The sequence below is a fragment of the Bombus affinis genome, chromosome 2 (assembly GCF_024516045.1).
Source record: "Bombus affinis isolate iyBomAffi1 chromosome 2, iyBomAffi1.2, whole genome shotgun sequence".
In the NCBI taxonomy this organism is placed as follows: Eukaryota; Metazoa; Arthropoda; class Insecta; order Hymenoptera; family Apidae; genus Bombus; species Bombus affinis.
Genome location: NC_066345.1, coordinates 16,678,879 through 16,692,889, shown reverse-complemented (window position 1 = coordinate 16,692,889; position 14,011 = coordinate 16,678,879). Strand labels below are relative to the sequence as shown.

Below are 14,011 nucleotides of genomic sequence, written 5' to 3'. Positions count from 1 at the left end.
AAAAGAGCGGCTAAATTATGCAAGCAAACGTTCAGGTAGCCTGGAGTTTTCACGTAGTCGTTGTCGGGCCGCGTTCTCCTTCTGCGTCTTCGTTTCTCTGCGGAAGGGCATCGACTGTTCCGCGGCGTTCGCTTCGCCTCACCCTTTGCGTCACGCAGCCACGTAGCCCGCGCTACCCAGCTACCTGTTCCGTCGGGTCCTAAGCAAATATTTCAGGGCCGCGTTCGATCCAATTTGCCGGAACGGTGGTACGCGAGATCGAATTAAAAGCGGCCAACGGTCGGTTCGGAAAGGACGCGAGGGGCGGAAGGTGGCGATGGAACGCGAAGAAGGAGGAATCGCGAGAAGGTGGACAAAATCGCGACCGGGAACGATCGCGCGTGTAATAAAGTTGGCAAAGAAGCGATAATGGCGGGCCTGCGTTAAAATGCTCGTAATTCCAGTGAAAGAGGCCTCGGCGGCGTATAATAACGGGCCGCGTAAATGACAGAGCCGAGGATAATTGGCATCGGTGGTGCGCTCGAAATTCCTAGGTTCGGTAGGAGCTCGGCTATACTTAGCGAGGGAATCACGACAGGCATCCCCGTGTGTCGGTGGTTGCCGCTCGCACTCTTCCGCGATGTCAGTCGATATTACGACGCGCCGTTAGCCCGAGGACGTGCGTGCTTACGGTGGACGCGAGTTGCGGCTCGGTGTGCGAGCGAACGCCCGTGCGGCGATCCGCGCGTCGATTCTATGCCAACTATCGCCGAGGTGAAACGAAAAGGGTGAAAGCCGGGGAAAGGTCCGTTCGGTGCCCTCGTACGACGAGGGCCACAGGTGCGAAGGCGCGAAGCCAGCTGGATAGTCGAAACGGTACGACACAGGCAGATCTCGGGCGCGCGATGATCTAACTCACCCCTCCCGAGGGGTGGCTGGCACGTACTGCATAATGCTGCTACCTGTGGCTCTCATTTAAATGTACTAAACCACCTTCCCCCTCTCTTTCTCTCTTTCGTCCTGTAGCTCGGTCGCTCGACGTACGCCGTTGATTCGCACCCGGCGAAACAGACTTTTTTATTCCGACCTTTCTATCGATACGTCCCACCCCCCCCCTTGGGGCCCTAATTAATTACGCCCCTGCCTCTCCACCCGTCCACCCGGGGACCTGTTGCGTACGACGTTGCGTTTTCGTTCGACGCGATTTCGTTAGACGCGTAGCTTCTCGTCGCGTCTACGAGGATACGGCGTCCGGAAGGAGAGGGTCGCGGTGCGATCGTTGCCGACGTTCGTCCACTGCACCTGTTGCACCGTGTGTTTCGCGAACGCGAGAAACGAGCTGGTGCGTGCGGTTCCATCGTCACCCGAAGAAGACTCCGACGACCGAGCGGAAACGGCGTTGGCCGTGGTATCGATATCGACATTGAGAACCTGTTGCGTTTCGTTTTTGGACTTTGGCGAATCGCGTTTGCAGAGACGGCAAACGAAGAGAAAGAAAACGGAGAGAAAGAACGAAGGAAAAAGGGCAGGAATAGCGCGAAGGCTAGGAGAGTGAAACGAGAAAGAAAGAGTCGGTCGTCGAGGATGCGAGCAGAGACGGTTTTACACGGCGTGGAAAAGGAAAAGTCCGGCGGTTTGGTGTTCGTAGGTCGGTAGACGTTGAACGGTTGTGTAGCGGCAGCGGCGTCGGCGGTGTCGTCGGCGGTGGCGTCGGCGGTTGCTGCGTGAACGTCGGCTAGCGAAGGTAGTCGAGAGCGGTGGCTCTTGAAGCTCGGCGGCGGCGGCGGTGGCGGCGGTGGCGGCGGCGCTGGTCGTAGGAAGGCTGATAGTATGGACGGAGGGACGAGGGGTGAGCCGGGGTGAGAGCCGTGGCGCCTGGGGTGCGTAGGCTGCCTCGGAGGCGCGGTCGGTCCAGGTTCCGCCCGACGGTGACGTTCGTCGACGGCCACCTTGCGACCGGGGCCAATGGTAGAGCGAGCGGCAGGGTTCGGTGGGGATGTGCAGGACGGTGGCGCGCATGACTCGGTTCCACCGAGCGCTCCGGGAGCCTCGGGAACCTCGAGCGAGCTGCGAGGCGAGGCAGTCAGTCGCTCTCAGCTACGACATGCATAACGCATGAGAGAGCCCGAGCGAGATCTTTCCGAGCCGTTGTCGTCTCTCCTCTGGCGCGCGCGCGCTCACACACGCACACACACCGACACAGATAGAGAGACATCGCGCGAGGAAAACACACGCGCGCGCAACCCAAGACACCGCGCCGTGCATCGACTTTAACTCTCCTACCGTGATCGTGCTCGTCCGCGACATACACCACTCGTCCTCCCGTCTTCGCGAATCAACGGGCCACCGCGAGTTCACCGAGCGAGTATCATCGGCCCATCGACTTCTGTCGCGAGTGTCGTCGGCCCGTGCCGTTTAGTCGCCGTCTTTCGACCGATCGCGATGATAACGCGTCACGGCGTTCAGTGATCGCAAGCGGAACGCGAGTGATATTTCTCCGTGTCGCCTCGAGTCGCCTGTCGCAGTACTACCACGTACTCGTCGAAAGGACGCGACGCCGTACGACACGACACGACGCGATACGACGGTGTGCCTTTCTTCGGGTTTTGTGCAGTTGCGAACCAAGAGTCACAGAGCGGAGCTGTACGCCTTTGCGCACGGTGGTGAAAGCAACGTATCCGCGCGGGGTTCCTCCCCGGAGGAATCGATATTGTCCGCGTGAAGATCGGATCTCGATCGTTTCGAGCGCGCATCCATCTCGCGGAAAACTATGGACGAATGGTTCGTGAGTTCGACGATGCCTGTTATTCGGGATTTGGTGCGTAGTCGCGAACCATGGACTGTGCGCTAGCTGCGTGTGATAGGTGATCGTCGATCGAGTCGGACGAAGAGGAAACGATCTTGCCTCGAGGCAGGAATTCGCGATCTGTGTGCCGCGTTCCGTTCCACGATCCACGTCGAGCGTTTGTGCGAGATTTTTGCGCGAGACTTTGCGCGATCGTACGCACATCGTCGGTGAACCGAGGATATCGCAGCGTGGCAGGATATCTTACGCGAGACACAGCCGTCGACGGTAAGCCAACAACCGGGGAGAAGAAGGACGACGGAACGAGTTGCATGGGCGAAAACGGACGAAAGAGAGGAGAAACAGAGGGACGATAGAACGACGAGGTACGTCGACGGAAGCGAAGAAAGGAAAGGAAGGAGGCGAGGGTGCCCTGTAAGGGCAGCCCGAAGGCTGACAGCGAGCGAAGGCGGCAAGAGGATAGAAAAGACGGGAAATATAGGAAGAATAGAAAGAAAAATCGGGAAGACAGAAAGGAAAGAAGGAAGAAGAAAGGAGAGGCGAAACCTCTGCACGAGGGGAAGTAGATGGCCGCTACCACGTACATGCCTATTAGTAGCGCAGTGTCGTCCGAGCTGGATGGTGGTTCGGGTACAGCGATCGGGATGAACATCGCCGTAGGTGGCTACTCCTCGGGCTCGCCTCGTAGCGCCGCCGATGCCGGGGAGATGAAGTACATGCCGGCGCCGCAGCATCATCACCACCATCATCACCATCATCAGGTGACATCGTCGCCGTCGCCGAACGGATTGTCGCATCCGACGGCGAGCCTCTCGTCGGCGAATCCCTGGGTGAGCCTGCAACCGAGCAGCGATCACTGGGCGGCCTCGATGGGCATGCACCACACCAGTCATCATCCGCACCATCATCCGCACCAGGCGAACGCCGCTGGACTCGACGTGAAGCCGCTCGCGGCAGCGGCCGCTACCGCGGCAGCGGCTGCCGCGGCCGCCAACGACCAGTCGATGCATCCGCATCGCGGCGGTCCTCACCAATCGCCCGGAATGGCCTCGCCGCATTCTTGGCACGCGCCCGTCGTCCCGTCGGCCCATTACAATCCGAGCGGTGGCGCGGCCTCGCCCACTACCCTTCAACAGTACCATGCCGCGATGAACGGTATGCTGCATCCGCATCCGCATCAACACCATCCTCAGCTTCACAATCACCAGACCGCCGGTTTACATCCGAACTTGAGGGATCCCGGGTCGCCGGTCGGCCACGCGCTGCATCCCGGCCACCCGCACGACAGGGATCAGAGCGCCGGAGAGGAGGACACACCGACATCGGACGACCTCGAGGCGTTCGCCAGACAGTTCAAACAGCGGCGCATCAAGCTGGGCTTCACCCAGGCGGACGTCGGTCTCGCGCTCGGTACTCTCTACGGCAACGTCTTCTCGCAGACGACGATATGCAGGTTCGAGGCTCTTCAGCTGAGCTTCAAGAACATGTGCAAGTTGAAGCCGCTGCTGCAGAAGTGGCTCGAGGAGGCGGACTCGACGACCGGCTCGCCGACGAGCATCGACAAAATCGCCGCCCAGGGTAGGAAACGAAAGAAGCGAACGTCGATCGAGGTGTCGGTGAAGGGCGCGCTCGAGCAACACTTCCACAAACAGCCGAAACCGTCCGCGCAGGAGATCACCACGCTCGCGGACAACCTTCAACTGGAGAAAGAAGTGGTCAGGGTGTGGTTCTGTAACCGACGGCAAAAGGAGAAGAGGATGACACCGCCGAACACGCTCGGCGACGGAATCATAGAGGGCGTGCCGCCCGGACACCAGAGTCAGCCTAGTCTTCACCAGGCGTATCATCCGCAGGATCATCTTCACGGATCGCCGATGGGCCACAGCCACAGTCCGCCGATGCTCAGCCCTCAGGGTCTGACGGCGCACTCGTTGGCGGCTCACTAGCGTTCGCCCGGGCCTCCCCCGTTGGGCCTTTCGATAACTTCTCAAAACTCGGCGAACAATCCGGCTTCCTCGCCGCCGGAGACGCTCCCTCCGTTCTATCATCATTACCTGCAGGCGCGCACCGGCAGCTACTCCACCACCTCGTAGTAGCTGTGGCCAGTCAACGATCTTCTTCGCGTGCCACAGCCGCGATGCGTTTTCGCTCCTAGTCGAGCTCGCTAGTAGCGTCGCCGTCGTAATCGCGCCACCCCTGCCAGGCTTTCCTCCGTCTCTTCGACGAGGTTCAACGGGGTACAACGAGGCCGAGTCAGAAGCCAGCCAACGGGGAGGCTTTTTTCGGCGCGATTCGAATCGCGCCCACCCAAACGCTCTCGATAATCGCCGATCGGCTAAGAATCTCAGGGATAACGCCAATATCGTCTTCGCCGTCGCCGTAGCTGCACCATCAACACCAGCACCAACAACAACTACAATCAGAACGACAACAACAACAGCAACAACAACAATAACAACTACAACAACGACAACAACAACAGCAGCAGCAGCAGCAGCAGCAACAACAGCAGCAGCAACAACAGCAGCAGCAACAGCAGCAGCAGCAGCAGCAGCAGCAGCAGCAGTAACCATCGTCGTCACGAGCCTTCGCTACAGGAAAATTCATCGATCGAATTGACTCTCTCTTCTCTGTTCGTTTCGATCTGGAAGGAACGAAGGTCTCGCGGCCGCGATCGTCCTCTTGTTTTTCTCGGCGTTATTCAACCGCGCGATATCCCGGTGTCGAAAGTGCGCAGTATTTCTCGTCTACGGTTGGTTCGATCCGTCCGTCTGTTTGCTCGTTCGTTCGTTCCAAGGATAAAGGCCGTTGTTGTCATCATCGTGACCGTTGTTGTTATTCGCGTTGTAATTGTTTGCGACGTTTCCGAGACGTGAAAACAGATAATTGAAAGTGCGAGAAACGCTTTTGTGCATCGACGAACGACGAACGCGCGCTATTCCTCGCGACTTGTCCCGAATGGGGGCCGACGGACGGATGACCATACCGAGGAAAACGAAAGAAACGCAGCCAGAGGCGAAGAGCGGTGTATTCGCGCGGGATTTGTTCCAAGCAAACCCGCCGGATGATGTAACATAACTAAATATGGACTGTAAATAATGTACTAGATAAAGCTAGTAAGTTAAGTAAGATCGCACATCATCGTCTTCTTCGTTGCCGTCGTCATCGTCCTCCTCTTCGAAATCCCCGTTGCCGTTAACGCTGGACGAGAAGCAGGTTTCGATAGTGGAAACGAATGAGCATGGAAGAAACAAAGTCTCGGAGGGAACGATACGGCGCGACAAAGTAAACGAAAAAAAAAAAAAAAACGAGCAGTTTGTTAAGAGGGACAAGACACGCGTGAAACGGGGAAAATACGCGTGTCGGAAAACGTGTGCCGAATCCTAGCGACAGCAGAACACCCCTCGCAATGAAATACCCCTTCTGTATAAAGAGTAAGTATATATACACACGTATAAATAAATAAATAAATAAATAAATATATATATATATATATATATATAGAAGCTCTAAGAGTCGATGTATATAAGAGAGAAACATATGGCAATGCGGAGAGGTTGTAGCTACATTATGTTATCGAGACTTTTATCGTCGAAAAATCGTTTCGCGGGAAAAGAACTATTGTAAAGGACAATAGACCTGTCGTTATAATTTATCATTAATAGGATGATTTTATTATTATCGTTATTATATTATTCGTCGTCTTTATTGTCATTTATTATTATTCTTTATTATTACGATTATTATTATTATCATTAACATCGCTATTATTAATGTTATCATCAGCATTCTGTTGCCCGGAGGCTACTCGCACAGAGCGAGAATTTTGCGTTTTTCGTCGCCGCCGGGCATCGGTCGCTCTTCTTTCCTCTCTCTTCTCTTTTGCTTCTCGCGTTATTCCGTTTTTCGCACTTTCTCGTTTCTCTTCCTCTCTTCTTTCTGTCATTCTCCCGTGCTCTCTGATCCCCGTTTGCTCGTCTTCAACGGTGCCCCGTTGCTTCCGATCGTACCTCGCAACGAACGCCTCCGTAATCGAAAAAGTCGCCTAGTTCGCGGTCCTTCTTAATTCGAACGATCGAAATTCGAAATGCACGTGACGCGCGTCCCGTCGAACCGATACTTTTTTCACTGCGGGCTCAGTCACGCTCAAATCGGTATTCTCGTTGTACGATCGGCCAAGAAACTCGTTCATCGGCGTTAGAAGTTGTCGTTTTCATACGGTTCGACGGGTCTCGGCGTCGCGGTCTCCGACTCGTTACGTTTTAAGGTCGGCACGTCGTTGTCGCGATACGTGGAAGAAACTAGACGTACGTCCGACGACATCGGCTTTCGCAAACCGTTCGGAAAATTCGCGAGAGTATTTACAAAACGTAATCGCCGTCTGTTCGATCCTCGTTTTTCATTTTCGCTCGGTCGTGGATACGTCTCTCTCTCTCTCTCTCTCTTTTGCTTTGCCAGTTTTCGCCGAGTGTCGAACGAAAGCTGCGTATCGTTTCGCCGGCTTGTTCGAACGTTCCCATCGTCGTAACGCGTTCGTTACGATCGAACACTCGATAAAATTTGTTATACGTTCAATTTTCTCGCCGCGTAATTGACGCACCCGCGTCTCCGAATGCTCGCGTAGAAGGACAAAATATAACGGCAGGTCGAACGACCAGCGTAACAACGTAGGATTTGTGTCAGGAATGTCTAACTCGTCGCGATCAAGGGTCGGACCACCCCCTCGATATTTCCCAACGCCTCGAATTCGTCCGGTGGACAACCGGTGCGTCCTCGTTTCACCTTGTTTCCCGATCTACCCTTCGAATCGACGTTTCTACGAATACCGGAACATCGACCAACGACGTTTAAAAAATCATAAAGCTGCCCGTTAAATCGTCCCGGTACCTATTACGAATCGTTCAGCGGACTACGAACAACCTGAAGTAGGTAACGCGCTCGTTCCGACGACTCTATTTAGGGGCGGCGGGTTTGGAAAGCAGAGTGGCCGGAGTACGTATAGGAGACTGATCCAAATCGTGGCGATGATCACGGCGCGAGCTGCTCGTTAGAAGGCGTTTAACGTTTGGGACGCGGCTAGTTTCCCTGATCCGTCGTCCCGTTTCCGCTAATGATACGTTCGTACAGGCGGGCGAATCTTTCGGGCTCGTTAAGACGTTGCTTTTTCTCCGGCCGGTGGTTTCTCTCACGAAAATCGTCGATCGGATAGAGAGAGAGAGTAAGAGAGAGAGAGAGAGAGTAAGAGAGAGAGAGAGAGAGAAAGGAAGAGAGAGAGAGAGAGAGAGAGAGAGAGAGAGAGAGAAAGGAAGAAGACTGTCTCGAGCCGGGAGTCGTTTCTTCGATTTCTCCGCGCGATTAATACGACTTCATTAGGCGACAATTCACGGAGTCGACGTTTCGTGTCGGGATTACTCGCGTTATCGGTGACACGGTTTCTGTGATTATTTGCTCAACTGGCTCGAGTGTCGGCGCTTTATCCGAGTCCGGCCTCGGCTATCATCGCGAGGCCGCGATTTCGATACGAAGCGGCGCGACGCGAGGACGAACGGAAGCGAAAGAAAACGCACCCCGACCAACGATTTCGCGTTGAAAAATCGGGCGAAATCGTTTGTACGGTTGTTTTGTTAATTATTGTCTGTAGAGCGGCGCGTATCCTTTCGCGCTCGATCGCGTTTGCTTCTTGTTGTTCGATCGTTCGTTTCACCGAAGACGGCAAAGGATAGAGATCACGGATCGTCGTATCGTACGGACAGCGTGTCTAAACGTACGCGATTTTATTGGCGCAACGAATCGGCGTTGTTTTCCGGCTCGACACGCCGCGCTACGAGAAACTGCGACAGGATACGCGAGGCGTTGCGTTCGATTGCCGTTTTGTAAATAGAGAGAAACGATGTGTGCGAAGAAACGATAGAACAAAGTGTCTTGCTAACACGATGCTAAAGGGAAACGGACGGAATCGAAGAGCGTGACATGCGACGAAGATTGTTCGGAGAAAATCGCAGACTAACCCGCGTCTCCACCGTTTCCGCCAGCCATCGCAAGAATTCCGAATTTCGGCGTCTGTCGCTCGTCAGCGTGGTCGAGCTCTTCGATTTCCGGCTGGTTTTCAGCGACATGCGTGAAATTTTATGCCAAGGACGAGATGCGCGCGTGAAAAGTGCAACAGAGAGCGTGAAAGTGTGTGCGTGTGCGTGTGTGTGCGTGCGTGCGTCTGCAGGAGAGAAAGAGTACGAGTGGCAGAAGTACGAGAGAAGAGGAAAGAAAGGCAGAGAGACCGACGACGAAAAGCATGTAAAGATCGTACGCAAATCGCGCGTAATACGCATAGGATGAATCGAATCGAAACGAAACGTAAAAACGATCACGAATGCGCGCAAACTGTAAACAGCTCCTCCTTCTCCCTGTATATTATTATAATTAAACATTAATTATTATTAACGTAAAATAAAGATCTGGCGAATGGTGGTGACGTTTTGTTAGAATGGCAGAAACTAAATTACTACTGAATTTTAATTAATAAACAACATGAAAGTAATACAACAACGTACTTCACGTCTTATGCTTCTTTTGTCAAGAATCATTTTACCCGAAGAAAGCGAACGATCCACGATGACGGACGATCAACGTCAGAGCGTCATTCAGCACTGGACGATCCGTGTTATTCGACGGTTTCGCAAAATCGCACGACTCGCGCGTTAGAACGAGGACGAATCGATCAGAAACTTTCGAAAAAAGTTGCTAGCCGATTTCGAAGCTAAGCGCCTCGCGAGCATCCTTCTCGTAACGATTATCAGCCGGGATAATGAAACGAGCACGCGTAACCGTTAATCATGCCGATAGGTGAAGCGACAAGCGAATAATTAATATCCAGAAAAAAAAAAGAAGAAAAGAACGTTCGATCGACGCGGAATGAAGAGCGAAGCGGCGATTTCGTTTCTTCCATTGACGTAACACGCCGGCCAAGAAAAACGCACGGTTCTCTCGTTCGTCGTTTTCCAAAGTATCTTCTCGTACGACGATTGCTCGACGCGCGCGTGCGGACGATCGTCAATGTCTCCGCGTTGATCGTTTTTCCCCCAAGAAGCAACGTCTGTCGTTCGTAGGTGAAAAATACTCGGCCGTAGATCGATTCGGTGCAACGACTGCGTCGTTTCTTTCTCTCGAGCATCGCGCGTCGGATTAGATTCCACTTTCTATATCGGCGAAATTTTGATTGCCGCGCGACGAAACGAGATCGCACGATTGCACGCACGGCTCGTCCCTAACGACGGAGTAGTTAGCGCGTTTCCAATCGCGTAGTCACGATTCCAATCGGCCGCGAAATAATTGGAGGTAGATTCTGGCTGGTCCAATTTTTGCTCGCGGAAGCGAGACGCTCGATTGGAATCGGCGGTGGAAAGACGAGGCAACTCGCTGCGTTGCGCAACGTCTTTTGGCAAAGCAAACGTGACGCTAGATTCGCGTCGATCAACTACGATACTTTGTACAGCTGGAATTTCAGGATACGCTGGAAATTTCGTGGAACGCAAGAGGTCGTCGATAAGAAAAGATACGGCCGAGTGAAACGCAAAGAGCCACGTCGTACGTTGGTTCGGGGAAACGCGCGTGACTCGCAGCGTTGTTGACGCGAACGTTCGGATCATCGTGATTCGGAACCCGATCGAGCGTCTCGTAAATCTCCGTGCAGTTATCGTTTCGCGGTTGCTCGAATCCGTTCGATTTCCAGTTTCGCAACCGAGCGTCGGAGTTTCCTCTTTATTCGCGAGTTTATTCCGCGTGTCGTGGAATAAATCTGGCGCCGTGTCCGGGAGGTGTTGCTAAAAGGTGTCGCGTTACGATCTTCCAGCTACTCGAGCGACGTTCGCGCGGTCGGACGGTAATATTAATAATCGGACGGACGATCGTCGATAGCCCCGACAAGTAGTAATCGAGCGTTCTCGCGTAGACAAACCAGTCGGTCGTTCGGCGGATTTACCGACGCTCTCTGCTCGAGAGCTATAATGATCCTCCGTACGGTTCGGAGCGAACGCGCGCGTAAGCTAGAAACGACCGATCGATCTCGGGCGAAACCGATAGTTGATACGAGCGACGAGTCACGAGTGACGGGCAACAGGTTCGTTCGGAAATCCGCGGACGAAGACGCGTAAGGCGGTTCGATGGGAAAGAGAAAAGAGGTCGGACGATGATAGTCGGTCGGACGTTCCGTCGGACACGCGCTTCCGGTTCCTGCGTGAAAGACGAGGCGAGACGTTCGGCTCGTGCTGCTTCGGAGCGCATCCACGCGAGTCCGATTATTACGTGGAAGCGCGAATTGCCTTTAATTATGCATGGCAAGGAGCGTACGATTAACCGACGAGATACCGCGCAGGGGTGATTATTCCTTTCCTCGGGTGAGGAATTCTTTGTTCGGTTGGCGTTTCGAGGGAAATCGACGAGCCAGCCTGGAACGGACAACCGTTAAATCAATTTTAAGAACAGGTTTCGATCCGGCGAGCGCGCTTCTCTATCGATTCTAGGATCTCTCGAGACGCTGTGGCGCAAAACGAGGCGACAGAATTTTTGCGCCGCGGAGTGACATAACCAACAGAGTCGACCAACCGGTCCCCCGTTGCCGTCGTCGTTGTCCTCGTCGTCGAGGATCTTTGAATTCGTCTTCCTAACGAGATCGCAGCGCGATTAGTCGGTCTTTCTTTAACCCGCGAATCCATCGGCTTGCGTAACATCCGTGCGTATCGGACGGTGAGCGGAGAAGGAGAAAAAGGGATGGGAACGGGCGCGGGAGTGGAAAAGGCGCGAAACCAGGTGTCGAGTAGGAAATCGTCGTCGGATGGTTTCACCTCGTCGGTGCGTGACACGCGCGAATAATGAGTGCCACTTGGAAAGGGGGTGAAACCATCGGCGTCGGTGAGGTGGGAGCCGATTCGCAACTACACGGTACGGACACGGTGAGGCGCGGTGCGGCGTGGCACGGCGGAGGGGAACGGAGAGAGAGAGAGGCGATGCAGGCAGAAAGACGATAAACAGAGCCGAAGAAGGGACGGGAAGAGATCGCGATGAACGAGGAGAGAGAAAAAAAAAGCAGCTGGAAGGGAAATAGAAAGCAAGGCGGAGGACGGTGATGGAAGAGCGAGGCGACTTCGGGAGGCGGAAAGTGTGGCGTACTGAAACCAGAATGGAAGATGGGAGCTGCGAGCGGGAAAGAAGAAAGACTCGAAAGAGCGAGAGCGAGACGAGGGCAGGGAAATTGAAGAGTGGCGGAGCGAAGCGCAGGCGCCGGCTTCTACCCCCTTCGAAGCGACAAGACATGCGCTCTCGGAAGCGTTCTTGTTTCCTCCTCGTTCCTCCTTCGGTCGGCTCGTCGGCGGCTCGCAACCCTTCGCTCGCCACGGTCGTTTCGTTCACACCTACCGAAATTATCGTTATAGGCGTACCGTGACGTCTGCGTATAACACCGCAGATTCGCGGTTACCGTTCGTCCCCCAACGCTCTCTTCGTTAAAAGGGCTCGTCGATACGTCGGAAATATCGTCTCGCGAATTACGTATTCGATCGGGACTGCCATTAGACGTTGAATCGTCGTCACCGCGCGATCCAGCTTTCCGATCCGCGTTCGAACAGCTTCGGCGTCCTTCCTGACAGGTTTTTTCGCCTGGATGACTTACGGCGCCAGACCAATCGGCCGGTTGACATTCCACGACTCGCGCGCATTGGCAAAGCGTGCACGGCGTTGCGTCGGTTTAAACAGTCGGTCGAGATAAAAGTATAGAGAGGCAACCTGGTAGCCTTTCGAGGCGCGCTGCGCGTAACGCGCGACCTTAACCGGAACACCGTAATTACAGAAACACCTTTCACGAGGTCCTCGAATCTTTCTCGTCTCTAGTCGGCCGTCGTTGCATTCGTTCGTTCGTTCGTTCGCGACGACGTTGGCGGAAAACGGCCAGCCATCCGTCCCGTGTCGTTTTTAACGTGTCCGCGAAACTAGAAGCGCGTTTAATTTACGACGCGTCGTCGCGTAATCGGCGAGTAGCTCTCTGCGATCTGGAGAGTTTCCGCGAGCGCAACGCTCGGCTCGTTGACATTCCACGAACGCATTAGCGAGGCGTGAACAGATCGTGACAGCGGCGCATTGATTTAATAGCCGATGCCCACACTAGGAACGTACGACGGTCGTCGTTGTTGGCCGTCGATGCGCCGTCGGTCGTCGTTGGTCGTGGTCGGTCGGCGTGGTCGCGTACCGATCGTCGCGATCGGTGTCGCCGATTCTGCCGTTTCTGTTCTGTCGTTCACGAACGGACGTAGGTATACGTACTTACGTCCATCCGTGGTCGAACGTGCGCACGGCCGAGAAGGAACGACGACGTCGACGACACGCGGCACTCGCGGCACGCGTGTGCGGAGGAAACAATTGAACCTCGTCCTTCTCTCTCTTTCTCTCGCGCTGTTGGCCGTGCTAGTTCGCGTCGCCTCTTCCTTTCCGTCTCTCTTTCTCTTTCTCCGCTCGTACCCGCGGCTCGTCTCTTCCTCTCCGGCCTGCCAGCGAAGCTTAATAAGCACAGCTACCTACATTCCATTTCCGGTGCGCTGACGTCACTTGACAATCCGGCTACGGACAGCTCGTCGAGCCACGTACGAGCCTCGTCCATCCTTTAGGTATACCCACACCTCTCGCGACCGACGTTTCACCGGCTACGATTTCCTCTCGTGGCCTCCGATCGACGCCCAACGCGTTTCATTCCTCTCCGTCTCTTTTCCCCTCCACGATCCTCCGTCTTCCTCCTACAGCGAGGACGCGACTCGACTCGTCGTCGATTCGATCGCGTCTCGCGCGTTTTTCCGACCCGTTTCGAATCCGTTTGGACCTCGCGTTCCGATTTTCGACGCGAACGTGGATTTCGCGTGGTTCTCGCGTTCGTCTCCGCCATCCGACAGTCGCCACAATCAGGTTTCGACACGCGGGGACAGCCTCTCGTTTCGCCTCTCCGACTTTCCGACAGTTTTTCTCACGACGCGTGTCACGATATTGCGTAGTGGCTAGAACAGCAGGGACGGAGGGAAAGAGAGAAAGAGAGAGGCAGAGAAGCGATCGCGCGTCGAAGCGAAGCAAGCAGGTAGGCCTTGAACAACTCCGGACCCACGCGCATAGCTCGCTAGGAGTGTTGGCTCGTATATAGAGGCATTCTCGGTTGGCGCTGCCGGGCAAAAGACAGATAAATAACTCAGGTATGGC

General features: G+C 54.7%; 2 protein-coding genes across 10 annotated transcripts in view; both read left to right on the top strand.

The window, feature by feature from the left end:
• Window positions 1-1,989: 1,989 nt before the first annotated feature.
• LOC126928680 (POU domain protein CF1A) lies at window positions 1,990-4,923 on the top strand. The gene has a single exon (XM_050744292.1). The coding sequence runs from the start codon at window positions 3,352-3,354 to the stop codon at window positions 4,729-4,731; it is 1,380 nt and encodes a 459-aa protein (XP_050600249.1). The 5' UTR covers window positions 1,990-3,351; the 3' UTR covers window positions 4,732-4,923.
• Window positions 4,924-5,399: 476 nt separating this feature from the next.
• The window catches only part of LOC126928691 (uncharacterized), a 238,600-nt gene continuing 229,988 nt past the window's right edge, over window positions 5,400-14,011 (top strand). For 7 of the 9 annotated variants that reach the window (XR_007716896.1, XR_007716894.1, XR_007716895.1 and 4 more), the window contains exon 1: window positions 5,400-6,219. The gene's annotated coding sequence lies outside the window, so the exon portion shown is untranslated. The other 2 variants (XM_050744328.1, XM_050744323.1) reach the window with 2 other exon arrangements.

Coding starts and splice junctions, on each gene's coding strand:
- LOC126928680 (XM_050744292.1), top strand. CDS start 3,352: ATGGCCGCTACCACGTACATGCCTATTAGTAGCGCAGTGTCGTCCGAG.